Source organism: Prionailurus viverrinus, chromosome B4, assembly GCF_022837055.1.
Source record: "Prionailurus viverrinus isolate Anna chromosome B4, UM_Priviv_1.0, whole genome shotgun sequence".
In the NCBI taxonomy this organism is placed as follows: domain Eukaryota; kingdom Metazoa; phylum Chordata; class Mammalia; order Carnivora; family Felidae; genus Prionailurus; species Prionailurus viverrinus.
This window is the reverse complement of record NC_062567.1, coordinates 133164955-133180964: the sequence shown is the minus strand read 5'-3', so window position 1 is coordinate 133180964 and position 16010 is coordinate 133164955. Positions and strand designations below refer to the sequence as shown.

General features: G+C 44.2%; 1 protein-coding gene across 1 annotated transcript in view; it reads left to right on the top strand.

Annotated features, from left to right (window-relative positions):
* The window catches only part of ARFGAP3 (ADP ribosylation factor GTPase activating protein 3), a 55569-nt gene that overhangs the window by 14364 nt on the left and 25195 nt on the right, over positions 1-16010 (top strand). Inside the window, exons 4-9 of the mRNA XM_047866822.1 lie at positions 795-926; positions 2783-2866; positions 7783-7870; positions 11621-11680; positions 13251-13297; positions 14250-14392. Coding sequence (XP_047722778.1) covers positions 795-926; positions 2783-2866; positions 7783-7870; positions 11621-11680; positions 13251-13297; positions 14250-14392 — 554 coding nt within the window. The remainder of the gene's footprint in view (positions 1-794; positions 927-2782; positions 2867-7782; positions 7871-11620; positions 11681-13250; positions 13298-14249; positions 14393-16010) is intronic.

The following is a 16010-nucleotide window of genomic DNA, read 5'->3' as shown; positions in this document are numbered from 1 at the left end:
GTGCCGAACAAGACAAAGGAGATCCCCTTTCTTAGTAACTTCTGCGTAAAACATAACTTCTCAAGTGTCCAATTAACTTATAGTTTTAAAAGAGCAGGTCTCTTTACCCTCCCTTACAAACCTAAATAAAGAGCCTCAAATATGTTAAACTTCATTTACAAACCCAGTATATCTGATGAATCCAGTTGGGTCAATACGAGGATTGCTCATACAGGTTTCTAGAATGCCTGCTTTCATTGAGATATGAATTCCGACCCTTATGAGGTGGTTGGAAACAGTTTCCTCTAACTGTTGAAACGTTTATCTTATCTCGTGCTTATGCTGTGGTTTCTGTTCACGAAGAAACAGCACTAGACAAGGTGACGGTTGGCGTGGCCCCTGTTAACCAATTTGTCAGAAATTCCAAGTTAGAGGAATTCAAATTGAAATGAATTTCTCATGAGCTAAAAGTAGTCCAGAGTGGAAAGCGTCCCCCCAAATAACAGAATAATTCAGAATGACCAAAGTGGGTTGATGGAGAAATGAAGGGTCACAGCTTTGTCATTTTGTACCGTGAGCCTCATGCCCCGTTACACAAAAATACCAATGTTCAATGTGTGGAAAGCATTCCCTTTTACGAGGAGGAGTTGACTTTAAATTAGGTAGTACGAATTCTTTTTGTAAATTATGTGGTTTAATTACTTTTGTTTTCACTAGTATTTCCCCAAAACTCCTTCATAACATGAAGTGATGTTTTCAGTCACAGGTGAGATTTAATGCCGCATTGCTATTAATTCGTGCATTTTCCTCTGTAGTCTTCCTTTTTCCATCAACACGGCTGTGCCACCAATGACACCAATGCCAAGTACAACAGTCGTGCTGCTCAGCTCTATCGGGAGAGAATCAAGTCGCTGGCCTCCCAGGCAACGCGGAAGCATGGCACTGATGTAAGTCACGGGTGGGTTGGAGCGCCTCCGGCAGATGAACATTCGTTTCGGTACAAAAAGTGGTTTTGGGGGCTCCTGGGTGGCTCAGTCATTTAAGCGTCCGACTTCGGCTCAGGTCATGATCTGACAGTTCGTGGGTTCGGGTCTCGCGTCGTGCTCTGTGCTGACGGCTCGGAGCCTGGAGCCTGCTTCGGATTCTGAGTCTTCCTCTCTCTGCCCCTCCCCCGCTTGCACTCTGTCTCTGTCTGTCTCTCAAAAGTGAATAAAAATGTAAAAAAGAGAATTTAGGGGCGCCTGGGTGGCTCAGTTGGTTAAGTGTCCGACTTCAGCTCTGGTCATGATCTCGTGGTTCATGGGTTCAAGCCCCATATTGGGCTCTGAGTTGACATCTCAGGGCCTGGAGCCTGCTTCAGATTCTGTGTGTGTCTCTCTCTCTGTGCCCCTCCCCCACTCGTACTCTGTCTCTCTCATAAATAAATAAAAGCAGTAAAAAAAAAAAAAATTTTTTTTAAAGTGGTGTTACCTATCCCAAACAGTAAAACCTTCTAGTTGGATTCTCTTGCAAGGAAACCATGTGTAGTCGATTCTTGAGGTTCATGGGAGTGATGCACTGAATGAGTAAATGCGGAAACATCACTCCTAGGAGAGAGAGAGGGCTAGGTTCCTGTGAGTGTCTGGTCACAACATTCCCATCAGCTGATCAGTACATAACCTTATCTTACATGTGATACTATTTAAGGACACCTTATTGAATATATTATTAAATTTTTAAATTAAGAAAAATTAAGTTTATTTATTGTGAGAGAGAGAGGGAGTAGGAGGGGCAGAGAGAGAGAGAGAGGGAGAGAAAATCCCAAGCAGGCTCCGCACTGTCAGCACAGAGCTCGATGCAGGGCTCGAACCCACGAACCTTGAGATCATGACCCGAGCCGAAATCAAGAGTAGGATGCTTAAGCAGGCCGAGCCAGCCAGGCTGAATATATTATTAATATGCAATTAAATATATAATAATTAATAGTATATTGATATCTATAGATATATCTATAGATATCTATATATTTAGATATATCTATAGGTATATATATAATATTTAATATATCATTAATATATAATTATTGACTCATTAATTGAACTCCCTGTCCACAGCACTGTAACTCATGCCCGGGGGTGGGGGGTGGGGCTTACCTCATTCTGTGTTTTCTCTATAAGGCACATCACAGCCTTCCTGTGCTTAGGAACACAAGGTAGGACTTCGGCACTGGGCTTGGGGGCCATTTTAACCAATGAAATCACCAACAAAGCACAGCACTGTGAAAAATGTGTCGCTAAATCGACCACAAAAAAGGACACTTACTTACAGTTTGAGCTGAAACAAGGAGACAGAGCGTCACCTTGTTCAGCCTCAGCTGGGAACGTGCACCTCGGGGTGACCTACATTCTTTACTGATCCACACATGTCTATGAAGGACCGCAGAAGTGTCTTAAGTCCTGACTTGGGGGTTACAGATAAATTGTGGCAGGTAGGTGAATTTGCAAACATGGAATCCACTAAAAATGAGGATTGATGATACTCTAGATACAATATGCACTTGGATATTAAGCCCTCCGTCTTTCCTTTTCAGAAACGGCTTGTGAACCTGGTCTTGACATCCTCAAGGCTTGGGAGCAAAAGTTACTGGGTTGATACATAACCAAAATGTGCTCAGGGGCCCCGTGTAGGCCTGTTAACTGATTGTATAATAGTGGAAAGTACCAATCATTAGCAAACAGGTCTCTAGAAAGGGAGTGAGAGTATTAAAGAAAAACTTTTAAAGCCAGGTGAAGGACTCAGCACACACTTTATGTTTTTGCTCTAGCTGTGGCTTGATAGCTGTGTGGTTCCGCCTTTGTCCTCTCCACCGAAAGAGGAAGACTTCTTTGCCTCTCATGCTTCTCCTGAGGTATGTAGTCTGCTTTATATAATTTTAAAGTATGCTTACTCCTACAGTTATAAAGGGCATATATTGAAATGTTTCACTTAGGATCCAAGCTAAGCCGCTGTGATAAACAACCCCGAAATAAATCACTTTACACAAGATAGAAATGAATCTCCATCAGCAGTTCGGAAGTCGCCTGTCCAGGACTGACCGAGGGATTTATTTTGTTCTTCTCCACGTACTGGCTTCTATCTCACAGTCCAAAGTGTCTGCCCCAGCTCATGACCTTTCGCAGCAATGGGCAGGGAAGCTTCTAGGGAAGCGTGTGCCCCCCCCTTTTACTAAAACAATCTGGAGGCAGTGCACATCACTTCCATTCATATCCTAGTGGCCAGAATTTGGTTACAGGCCCATGCCCAGGCTCCAGGGGGGCTGAGCAGTTATTACTGGTGGCGCCATGATTCAGGTCACAGCTATGGAACTGACCAAGAACGAAGACAGGTGTTTTTTTTTTTTAACCCAAATTTTAATAGGGGTTTGAACCTCATTGTCCCTGTTTAGTCGTGCCCATAGAGCATACCGTATCTCAAGGCTGTTGTAAGAATGAAGTCAGTACAGATGCAAGGAGTTAGGAGCTGGCACAGGGTGCACCGTCAGTAAATGCTATCAGAATAATGATCTTTGTCGTCGTGGTCCGACAGGAGCCAAGAACAATCCCCAGATCTCTCAGGTCAGGGAACGTGAGGCCTCCAAAGCCTAAAATATTTACGGAGCTGTCCTGTGAGGAAACGTAGGTGGACCCCTGGCTCAGAGCCTCAGATGTCTGTTCACTGCCCTGCCTCTTCCCAGCCCCACTGGGGAGGGAGCATTGTTTGTTTAACCCGTTCTGTAACCAACTTCCAAGTAAAAATGTGGAAAGGTGTATAAATTGCTAAGCCTTGATTTTTTTGTTGTTGTTATTATGATGTGCACATACACATTCATTGACATAGTTAACAGTTACCAGAAACAATTCTCAAAAAAGAAGAGAACAGGGGCGCCTGGGTGGCTCGGTCGGTTAAGCGTCCGACTTCGGCTCAGGTCATGATCTCACGGTCTGTGAGTTCGAGCCCCGCGTCGGGCTCTGTGCTGACAGCTCAGAGCCTGGAGCCTGTTTCAGATTCTGTGTCTCCCTCTCTCTCTGCCCCTCCCCTGTTCATGCTCTGTCTCTCTCTGTCTCAAAAATAAATAAATGTTAAAAAAAAAAAAAATTAAAAAAAAAAAAAGAAGAAGAGAACAGAAAACAAAAGAAAAGATAAGGTGGTCTGTCATGATCTGTGCCTCTTGTTTAATATAGAACGAGATCTAGAACGTCCAGGACTAGTAGCCGAGAAGTGTTAGGAATAGAAGTGACAGGCTGGAAGGAGGAGACGACAGTTTGGTGCCTAGTGTGGGAATTCGTGTGGAATTAGCATTAACGTGAACTCACGTTTATTTCAGCATGTCTCTGTACGCACACTCACGCACGCACACACACAGTGGAGCACGATGACAGTAGTGGATACACATGGGTCAGCAGAGACAGACACATGTATTACCCGCCTCTGTCCACCAAGAGGCCCAGCGACAGGGACGCTCCGGTACACAAGCACACCCAGCACCCACATCTTGGTTTCTAATTGCCAGGAGGACCCGGGGCTACCTTCAGAGAAATGGCCGATTCTAGGGCCCGGGCCACTGGGGAGCCTGGAGTGCCCTGGAGTGTCGGAAAGTAAGCAGGTGCTGGGCGGAGCGGGTGGCAGATAGGGGAGGGCATGTCTAAAGGACTCGGGAACCAACCGGAAAGAGGTCCCAGTGGTCAAAACTGGAATCATTCAAGCAACAAAATAAATAACGACAGTTCAGATTACAATCCAAAGAATGAAACGAATATCCACGAGTCCCCACTAATAATGATGAGATGATTGGATAAATAAGTGGAGAGAAGGGATGATTTTTCTTAGAGAAAAATTCAGTCATATCTGTAGATAGTCTGCCCCTCCACAGATGCAGCTTCACCCCCTCTCCCCTTGAGTGCAGGCCAGACTTGGTGACTTGTTCCCAAAACTGGGGAATGGGAAGGGGAAAACAGTGACTTTATCAGAGAAAAGCCTGGCAGTCACCACCTTAACCAAGGGATCAGGGTCCGCATCGCCCACGTTCAGGGAAGCTGACGTGTGGCAGTGAGAAGGGTACCTCAGCCCTGTGCCATTCTTCCCCCAAACTGAGGCTAAGCACGAGAAAACATCGGACACACCCGAACTGAGGGATATTCTACAAACTAGCCGATCGCTACCCTTCAGAAGCTCGAAGGTCGTGGAAAACCAGGAAAGACTGAGCAGCTGTGACAAACCGGAGGAGACTCAGGAGACACGACCGATGCAGCATGGGAGCCTGGAAGAGAAAAGAGACGGGGGTGGGAAAGTGGTGAAATCTGAATAAAGTCTGGAGTTTAGCTAATAACGATAGCTAAATCATTGATCCCTCCGTGATAATTCTTAGTTTTGGCAGACGTGCCGTGGGTACTTTACCATCAGAGGAAGGTGGGTGAAGCGTATATGGAAACCCTACTATCTTTGCAGCATTTTTGCAAGTCTGAAGTTATCACAAAATAAAAATCTGGTGGAGGAAAAATAAGGAATTGGAGCCTTAAAACAGAGACTTAAGAATATACGTGTTTTCGACACCATTTTTCAAGGAACTGAAACAAAAAAATCCTAAAATCTGTGTGGAACCACAAAAGACCTTGAATAGCCCAAGTAATCTTGACAAAGAAAACCAGAGCTGGAGGCATCACAATCTCAGATTTCAAGATATACCAGAAAGCTGTAGTAATCAAAACAGTATGATATCGGTGCAAAAATAGACACACAGTTCGATGGAAAGAATAGAGAGGCCAGAAATAACCCCACACTTACGTGGTCAGTTAATCTACAACAAAAGAGGTAAGACTCTACAATGAGGAAAAAGTCTCTTCAACAAACGGTGATGGGAAGACTGGACAGCGACATGCAAAAGAGTGAAACTGGACCACCTTCTTACACCCTACACAGAAAGAAACAACTCAAAATAGATTAAAGACCTAAATGCAAGACCTGAAACCATTAAATTCCTAAAAGAAAACATAGGCAGTAATTTCTGTGACATCAGCCACGGAAACCTTTTTCTAGCTATGCCTCCTCAGGCAAGGGGAACAGAAGCAAAGTCAAACTCTTGGGACGACACCAAAATAAAAAGCTTTTGCGTTGCGAAGGAAACCATCAAGAAAAGGACAAGGCAACCTACCGGATGCGAGAACGTATTTGCAAATGATATGTCTGATAACGGGTTAATGTCCAAAATACGTAAAGAACTTGTACAACTCAACACTGAAAACAATAAATAATCTGATTAAAAAATGGGCAGACAAGGGGCGCCTGGGTGGCTCAGTCGGTTGACTGTCCAGCTTCGGCTCAGGTCATGATCTTGCGGTCTGTGAGTTTGAGCTCTGCATTGAGCTCTGGGCTGACAGCTCAGAGCTTGGAACCTGCTTCAGATTCTGTGTCTCCCTCTCTCTGTCCCTCCCCCACTCATGCTCTGTCTCTCTCTGTCTCAAAAACAAATAAATATTTAAAAAAAAAACGTAACTACCACGAATAACGAGAAGGGACCATTAAGATGCTGCTTTCAGGGGCGCCTGGGTGGCTCAGTCGGTTGAACGTCCGACTTCGGCTCAGGTCATGATCTCGCAGTTCGTGAGTTCGAGCCCCCAAGTCGGGCTCTGTGCTGACAGCTTGGAGCCTGGAGCCTGCTTCGGATTCTGTGTCTCCCTCCCTCTCTGCCCCTTCCCTGCTCGTGCTCTGTCTCTCTCTCTCTCTCTCTCTCTCTCTGTCAAAAATAAACATTAAAATTTTTTTTTAAATGGGCAGAGGGCCTGAATAAGCATTTTCCCAAAGACATCCAGATGGCAAACACACAGGAAAAGATGCTCCACATGACTCATCATCAAGGAAACACAAATCAAAACCATGGTGAGCGATCACCTTACACCTGTCAGAATGGCTAAAATCAAAATCACAAGAAATAAGTGTTGGACAGGATGTGAGGAGAAAAGAACCCTCACGTACCATGGGTAGGAACGCAAATTGGTGCAGCCACTGTGGAAAACAGAATGGAAGTTCCTGAAAAAATTTAAAATAGAATTACCATATGATCCACTAATGCCACTGCTGGCTATTTACCCAAGAAAATGAAAACACTAATTCAAAAAGATCTATATCCCTGTTTATTGCAGTATTATTTACAGTAGCCAAACTCTGGAAGCAGCCCAAATGTCCACCATAGATGAATAGATAAAGAAGATCACACACACACGCGCACACACACACACACACACACACACACACACACACACACACAGGAATATTACTCAGCCACGAAAAAGAATGAGCTCTTGCCATTTGCAACAACATGGATGGACCTAAAGGCTATAATGCTAAGTGACATAAATCAGACAGAGAAAGGCAAATCCGATGTAATTTCACTCACATGTGGAATTTAAGAAGCCAACCAAAGAGACACATAAAACAACAGACTCTTAAATACAGAGAACAGACTGGTGGTTGCCAGAAGGAAGCACGGGTGGGGGGGTGGAAGAAGGGTTGAAATAGGTAAAGAGGGACAAAGAGCACACTTATCTTGATGAACCCTGAGTAATATATGGAGTTGTTGAATCTTTTTATTGTATACCTGAAACTAATGGGATACTGTACGTTAATTATACTTCAATTAAAAAAAAGAAAAAAGAATAGACATGTCTTAATATTATCTTTCCTTGCCGCTAACCCAGGTACCTGGAAGGTGACCATTCCATTATTAGCTTTGATTTTTTTTTTTTTTTTTCTTTTCTTGCTTTGCTGACTGGTGAGTTTTCTCACCTTCAGGTGAGTGGCACAGGCTGGACATCAGCACAGCCAGAAGCATCTTCTTCGTCACCAAGGAATGTGGAGACCACTCCAGCTAATAATGAAGGTAGTCTTCAGAATTGTCGTGTGATGTTATCCTTTGGTTCAATGGCTATGAAACTATTAGAAAATAAGGTCCTGTGGGGCACCCGGCTGGCTTAGTAGGTGGAGCACGTGACTTTTGATCTCAGGGTTGTGAGTTTGAGCCCCACGTTGGTGTAGACGTTAGTTAAAAATAAAATCATTTTTTATCTTTTAAAAAAAATTTTTTTAAATGTTCATTTTTGAGAGAGACACAGAATGTGCGCAGGTTAGGGGCAGAGAGAGGGGGAGACACAGAATCCGAAGCGGGCTCCAGGCTCCGAGCTGTTGGCACGGAGCCTGACGCGGGGCTCGAACCCGTGAGCCGTGAGATCATGACCCAAGCCAAAGTCGGTCGCTCTACTGACTGAACCACCCAGGTGCCGCTAAAAATAAAATCTTTTTTTAAAAAAAAAGGAAAGAGAAAATAAGATCCTTGTATTTCATGAAGGAAAGATGCCCATGGTACATTATATAGTGGGGGGAGAAGATATTACCAAACAGGAAATATGATCTCATTTTTGTAAAACACTGAAGCAAAAACATATACACACAGAAAACATTCTGGAAGGTACATACCAAATTGTTAACCAGAGAATAAAATTACCGAATGAATTACTTTTACTTTCAACTTGATATAGTTTTGATGTGACTGAACTTTTTTATGTGTCTCTGTTACTTCTACGGTCAGAAAACAAGATTTCCATTTTAAGACCAATTCTATGAATAGTTGGTATCTAATGATTTACCTCTGGTGACTTTATTATAGGATTGTATTTATTGTACCCGTACTTATGTCCGTTGCTCGCATTTAAAAACATCACTTATGTGATAGGAATAACAAGGATCAAGATGTCAACTTTTCTGGTTTAAGACTGAGCATCTTTTGTTAGCCGGAAGGCTTGAGCAAATTAACAACGAGGTGACATTTGACAGCTACGTGGGCACCCTGGAGCGTGGCCAGAAGGGCTGAGCTGCTTTGGGGAACTTGAGAGAACCTCGTGAAGTAGCAAAGACCAAACACTCCACCAGCTTTATGACTGAGATGCTTACTCGAGAAACTTCCTGGCGAGGGTTTTGCTGGAGGGTCGGAGAGAGTGACTGATACTTATCGAGAAGAGAGTCCTGGGAGAGTGGCCACTCAGGTCTCTGTGAGCGGGGTAGGGAGCTTGCTGTGAGGAAAAGTCGCTTCGTTTGCACTGAAGTGCAGGTGTAAGGGTGGGAGTGTCTGAGATTGCAGCAAACTGCAGATTTTAGGATGCCGGTTTTTCATTTTACTGGTCTTAGGAGTAGACCTGTCAGGGAACCAGGACGGGAACGCTTTGCATTCTGGGGAACAGTGGATGAGTTGGGACAAGCGTCTAGCATTTTGGATAAAATATTACAGTAAAGTAGAATTCGTTCTTTACTCTTTATACCAAACACAGTGCAGGCGGGTCAAGGATTTAAATATAAATCATGGAAGTATAAAGGTGCTGCAAGGAAACGGGTGGAGGTTTTCTGTCCTCTCGGAGCCGGGGAAGCCTTCTGTGCACGTTCAAGCCTCGTGAAGGGAAGAGATTAACGAATCTATCACACATGCAACATTTCTGTTCCGAAGAGATGCTTTAAAGACAGGTGATAAGCGTTTTGCAATTCATATGTAGACAAAAAGCTTGTTCCCTTCGTATGCGAAGGACGCTGGCATGGCTGGGTTTTGTATGATTTGCAGTCTGTGACGTTTTGGCACATTTCATTCTTTGTGCCTGTGACCCTAAGTGTCTGGTAAGAAGACAGACCCCTTTCTTTTTTTTTAATTTAATTTTTTTTAATTTTTTTAAATTTACATCCAAATTAGCGTCTAGTGCAACAGTGATTTCAGGAGTAGCTTCCTTAGTGCTTCTTCCCCATGGAGCCCCTCCCCCCTCCCCCGACCCCTCCCGTAACCCTCAGTTTGTTCTCCATATTTATGAGTCTCTTCTGTGTTGTCCCCCTCCCTGTTTTTATATTACTTTTGTTTCCCTTCCCTTATGTTCGTCTGTTTTGTCTCTTAAAGTCCTCATAGGAGTGAAGTCATGATATTTGTCTTTCTCTGATTGACTCATTTCACTTAGCATAATACCTCCAGTTCCATCCACATAGTTGCAGATGGAAAGATTTCATTCTTTTTGATTGCCGAGTAATACTCCGTTGTGTATACATACCACATCTTCTTTCTCCATTCATCCATCGATGGCCATTTGGGCTCTTTCCATCCTTTGGCTGTTGTTGATAGTGCTGCTATAAACATGGGGGTGCATGTGTCCCTTCGAAACAGCACCCCTGTATCCCGTGGATAAATGCCTAGTAGTGCGATTGCTGGGTCGTAGGGTAGTTCTGTTTTTAGTTTTTTGAGGAACCTCCATACCGTCTTCCAGAGTGGCTGCACCAGCTTGCATTCCCAGAAGACAGACACCTTTCTAAGTGACGCGTAGCAATTCAGCTCCTTAGACCCACACTGCCCTGTAGCCGCACTGGCCCTTCGTTCCTGTCGCTTGCAGTGGGAATCTGTCCTCGGTTGTCATGTTGCCGCCTCCTTCCTGGAGTCTCTGCGCGAACGCCTGTCCTCAGAGAGGCTGTGTCCACCCCACGGACACTCCCAGTCACGACCACATTTATGTGTGGTCTCCCTCTTAGCGCAGTTCGGCCTGGTTCTGGGAATTACCACGTCCGTGTGGGTCCCTTCCCTGGGCTGTGAGCCCCTCCAGAGGGGGATTGTTTTTTAAGAGAAGGAATCTACCTGAGCCATCGACGGGTTTGTCATTGTCCAAAAGGACAGAGGAGAAAAAATAATCCCGACACTCTCCTGACTAACACAGAGACAAGGCGAGCGTTGTACCTTCTGAAAGTACCGATGGCGATTTGAATATTGTTACTGTTACAACTAGTTAGCATAAGAGGCCTTTGGAGGTTGAAGCATACGGGGCCCTGGAGGTGTCCCTGTGACCTCTGGAGTCCAGGTGTCTCCCATTTGATTTGCTAACAGGAAACTGAGGTAACTACATGCAGAACAAGATTCTGTTCTTGTAAATATTTTAAACCCTGCATTCTTAGCCGCAGAGTTTCTCCAAAAGGTCTTATCGTTTAGAATTCCACCTCCCCTTGGGGGCGCCTGGGTGGCTCAGTCGGTTGAGCATCCGACTCTTGACTTCTTCTCAGGTCATGATCTCAAGGTTTGTGAGTTCAAGCCCTGCGTCAGGCTCTGTGCTGACAGCGTGGAGCCTGCTTGGGATTCTTTCTCTCTCCACCCCCCTCTCTCTGCCCCTCCCTGACTCTCTCAGGTGCATGCTCTTACTCTCTATACATAAATAAACATTAAAAAAAAATTTATAGGGGCGCCTGGGTGGCTCAGTCGGTTGAGCATCACGACTTTGGCTCAGGTCATGATCTCGTGGTTCGTGAGTTCGAGCCCCGCGTCGGGCTCTGTGCTGACAGCTCGGAGCCTGGAGCCTGCTTCGGATTCTGTGTCTCCTTCTCTCTCTGCCCATCCCCCGCTTGTGCTCTGTCTCTCTCTGTCTCTCAAACATAAATAAATAAATGTAAAAAATTAAAAAAAAAATTCTTGTAATGGTAAAATAGAATAGGGAGCTAAAAAGAAAACCAATAATCGACAAACTTGGGTAACACGTGGTACCGAGCAAGTTGAATGTGTCCTATATTCAAAAGCACATTTAATGAGTATATTTTCTGCATTGATATCAATATGTTTAACTTTCAGGTGGACCAGAACAAGGACCAAGTGTGGAAGGTCTTAACGCACCAACAAAGGCTGCTTTAGGTAATACGCCTATGACTCCATATTCTGATTCAGACAGTGAGATTCATTAAGAGATAAAGATGAATCCTGGCTTTCCATTCTGCCTAGAATGTGTAATCTGGCATCATGATTACTAATCTATTAATAAGATTTTTATTGAGCAAAAATGCCGTTCCCCTTTAGGACCAGCCTGAGGCCCGTGAGTGGCGGCAACCAGTGCGGGGTCCCTGGCTGAGCTGCGGAAACTGTTGATTTGCTCATCTGTGTTGAACTGGGTTATGTTCCCAGCATGAGCAGAGGGCAGAGCGACGTCTCCTAGAGTGTTCTTCTCTTTCTGATTTTACCAGGATCTTTAATTTTTCATCATCAGGGAATTATACTCTGAAATGAGCGCATATGGCATTAATTGGAAAGCAAGTACTTTGGTGAAAAAATAGCTGAACTATTAGAAATGTTCCAGATATTTTCACCCCGAGTTAATAGCCTCGTAGGAGGTTGGGAGCAGATTACGTGAGTGCTTTAACATGGATCCAAAAGAAAGTGATGGAAAGAAACACTTCCATAGATATCTTTTTCCTACTTGGCACGTAATGATGTTATTCTCTCGTTAGGGCTAAATTTGAATCTTTAGTTGTGTGTGGTTATTTGCTGTCCTTTCTTATTTTTAAAAAAATTTTTTTTAATGTTTATTTCTGAGACAGAGACAGAGCATGAGTGGGGGAGGGGCAGAGAGAGAGGGAGACACAGAATCCGAAGCAGGCTCCAGGCTCTGAGCTGTCAGCACAGAGCCCGACGCAGGGCTTGAACTCACAGACCGCGAGATCATGACCTGAGCCAAAGTTGGTTGCTCAACCGACTGAGCCACCCAGGTGCCCCTATGCTGTCTTTTCTATTATTAAAGCACATTCTCATCTTGTAAGAAAAAAGTTAAAATTTTATTCTTACTGGGTCTCTTAAACATAATTGTAGAAACAGAATGTGTAATCTATGATTAAAGTTTACCCAGAAAACGATTTTTAAGAAACTTTATCTTAAAGCCTCATCTGTTTTTGTGCAATTTAGAAAGCCTTACTACTCAAATAATGGAATGCTTTGTAACTCTCATTGATTGATGTGATAAATCTGTATACAAGTCAGGGTGAAAAACCATACCACTGCTTCCGTTGTGTGCATAATGCCTGGCTAACTTTATATCTTAAAATAATTCTAGAAGTTTTTGAAGAGCAGAGCTTAAGAGGAGAGTTGGTTCTAATGTATTTAAGAAATGCTCTGAAGAAAGCAATGAGTGGGGTGGGGTGGGGTGGGGTGGGCAAGGCCAGGCTCTTCATTTCTCTCTAGTGTGGTGTGCACAAAATGTTTTCTGTGAGCTTGGATCCTACTTAGAAGTGCCGAGAAACTCCATTTTAACAAAGCTCTCTTAATCTGCAATACACTCGTGTGCTTGAATGTTCTGGGTGACCAACTAAGGTGGAAAATGTTACAGTCTCTTACATAATATGTACAATATGTTAGAATTTAAAAAAAATACGCTAGAATTAGAAAAATTGAGTATTTCTATTGGTCTGACTTTCTACTTTTTATTTTTTGACAGAGGTGTCCTCTATCATAAAAAAGAAACCAAATCAAGCTAAAAGAGGAGTAAGTATTGCATATAAATATCTGGTAGTTTGGCTTTAAAATAGCCTATGTTTTCAAGAAAGCCACCTTTGTCGTTAAAAAATTTTTTTAAATGTTTATTTATTTTTGAGAAAGAGAGACAGAGTATCAGTGGGGGAGGGGCAGAGAGAGAGGGAGACACAGAGCTCAAAGCACGCTCCAGGCTCTGAGCTGTCATCACAGAGCCCAACACGGGGCTGGAACCCACGAACCATGAGATCACGACCTGAACTGTAACCGACTGAGCCACCCAGGTGCCCCTGTCACTTTTTTAAAATTTATTTTGAGCCATATTGTAATAATAAATGTGACTTTTTTTTGGAAAAAGAGAGAGAGAGTGCATGCACACGAGCTGGGGAGGGGCAGAGGGAGAGGAAGAGAGAGAATCCCAAGCAGGCTCCATGCCCAGTGCAGAGTCCAACGAGGGGCTCGATCTCAGGACTGTGAGATCATGACCTGAGCCGAAGTCAAGAGTCAGACCCTTGTGCCCCATAAATGGGGCTTTGATAAAAACATAGGTTTTGTTCCATGAGGTGAATGTTACACGTAGTGAAGATTTTCTAGAATGAGTGTTCGACAGCATTTCTTTTGCTAATGACAGAATTCTAAAAAATCAGGAGAGGCCCTGTGGGAGTTCCTGTCGTGTTTGCGTTTCTAATAAGGGATGCTGTCACCAGGGTGTGATTCCTGATGTCTGTCATCTTACTGGCTGTGTGATCTTGTTCAAGTCAGTTAACCTGCACCAGACTTGAGTTCCTTATCTAACCTGGGGATAACAGTAGTGCCAACTTCACAGGGTTGTGAGGACTAAGCGAGAGAACAAATATGAAGTGTGGGTTGCACTGCCTGGAGGGTAATAGACCTGAGGAAGTGTTAGCCATTAGCTGAAGCTTTCAAACAGCGTGGGTCAAATCTAATCTTCTATATCTTCTAGCTTGGGGCCAAAAAAGGAAGTTTGGGAGCCCAGAAACTGGCAAATACATGCTTTAATGAAATTGAAAAACAAGCCCAAGCTGTAGATAAAATGAAGGAACAGGAAGACCTTCTGGCCAGCGCGGCACCTAAGGAAGAATCAATGTAAGTTTGATTTAGTTATAGTAGCGTGTGTTTAGTGAATAAGGCTATTAATCAAACAACTCTTGAGATTTGCTTTCAAAATGCCATTTAATTTTTTTCGGTGCTGGGAAGGGGGAGTTGCCTGGATTGGTGAAATTGGAATGATAATGTGGGGTACCTTGAAGTCAGGCCAATCATTTTGATGAAGGGGGTGTATTTTGGAAAGTGAGTTTGGTGATGAGATTAGGACAGACAGACTGGGGCAGAAACTGGAAACCAGGAAGCCAGTCAAGAGAATTGTAAGTAGACATTTCAGGCTCTTGAGAGGTTTTTGTTTGTGTTGGAAACAGAGGAGCAGTATGGCCGCCTGGAAAGTGCATGTGCTGGGTATAAAAACAATCATAAGGAGAGAAGAAAGCAGAGTGAGCACAACACCTAAAGGAAAGGCAGCTTGGGTTCCTAGTTCTTATGTGTGCTTATTTTATTTATTATTTTATTTAATTAATTAATTATTATTATTATGGCTTGAGTTACTACGGATGGCATAATGAAGAAAATAATAATGCTTATTTTATGAGGCTTAATGCTTTGAGGGTTAACTTAGTTAACGTTTATTAAAGTGCATCGAACAGTGCCTGGTACAGAGTAAGTGCTCAACCCGCTGTGATTTCTTGTTATTCATGCTAGCAGCTTGCTAAGGGATGTTCTAGCCCAGAGAATTGGAAGTTGTTGTTTCTCATTGTCATTTAACTCCTAGAACATAGGGGGCAGCACTAAACTGTAGTTAGACTAAATGTGGTTTGAAATGCTTTATGTAAAATTTGCTTTGAGCTGTGGTCACAGACTTCACTGTAATTTCTCTAAGCTGGGATCCTGACCCTGAAAATGGGGGGAAGGTCCAACCTGAGGTTTAGACTGCTTCTCTTGGTGTTTGGGAGTGGGCTGTGCAGATTGTTCATGCGTGGTTTTCCTGGAGCGTGTACAATCTAGAGCCTGATCAGAACAGAAGACACGGAACACGAAGCACCTGCTCCCTCCCTGCAGGGGGGGTGGATGGAGATTAGCGTATTGTTAGAGGCAACACCAGCCTTAACTCGAATCTTTCACTAGGACGGTTCAGTAAAGCGTATACGCAAAGATGCGGGCCATGGGTGTTTATGAATTTGATTTGGGAACCTGCTTTGACAGCTTTCCTGGCCGTGTTCAGGACAGCCGCGCCACTGTGCCCAAGACACTGTCCTCCCTCTCAGACCCGTCACAGCCCCATCCCGCCAAGCCAGGGCTGCGCCAGCTCCGGGAAAGCACACGTGTCTTATCCGAAAGACGCAACAGCGTTATTTTTCTGCAAGTTAATTTTTTAACGGCTGTAAATAGAGTTATTTTCAGTTGAGTAAACTGTCAAGGAACGGCATTTTTCTCTGTCTTCAGCCTGTGAAACCCTAGCTGTCTGTCCTGGTCCTCACCTGCTGGCGGTTCCTGGGCCCACCCTCAGAGGAGCCTGCGCACAGTGGGTGGGAAGATGAGGGAGAGGAGAGCCGCCCCGGAGCCCCCTCCCTTGCTTGGCCTGAGCGGCTTGGGAGCCTCCCCTGAGCAGGGCCTGGGAAACACGGAGCCCTGACTCCTTGGTCCTGTGGGCGTT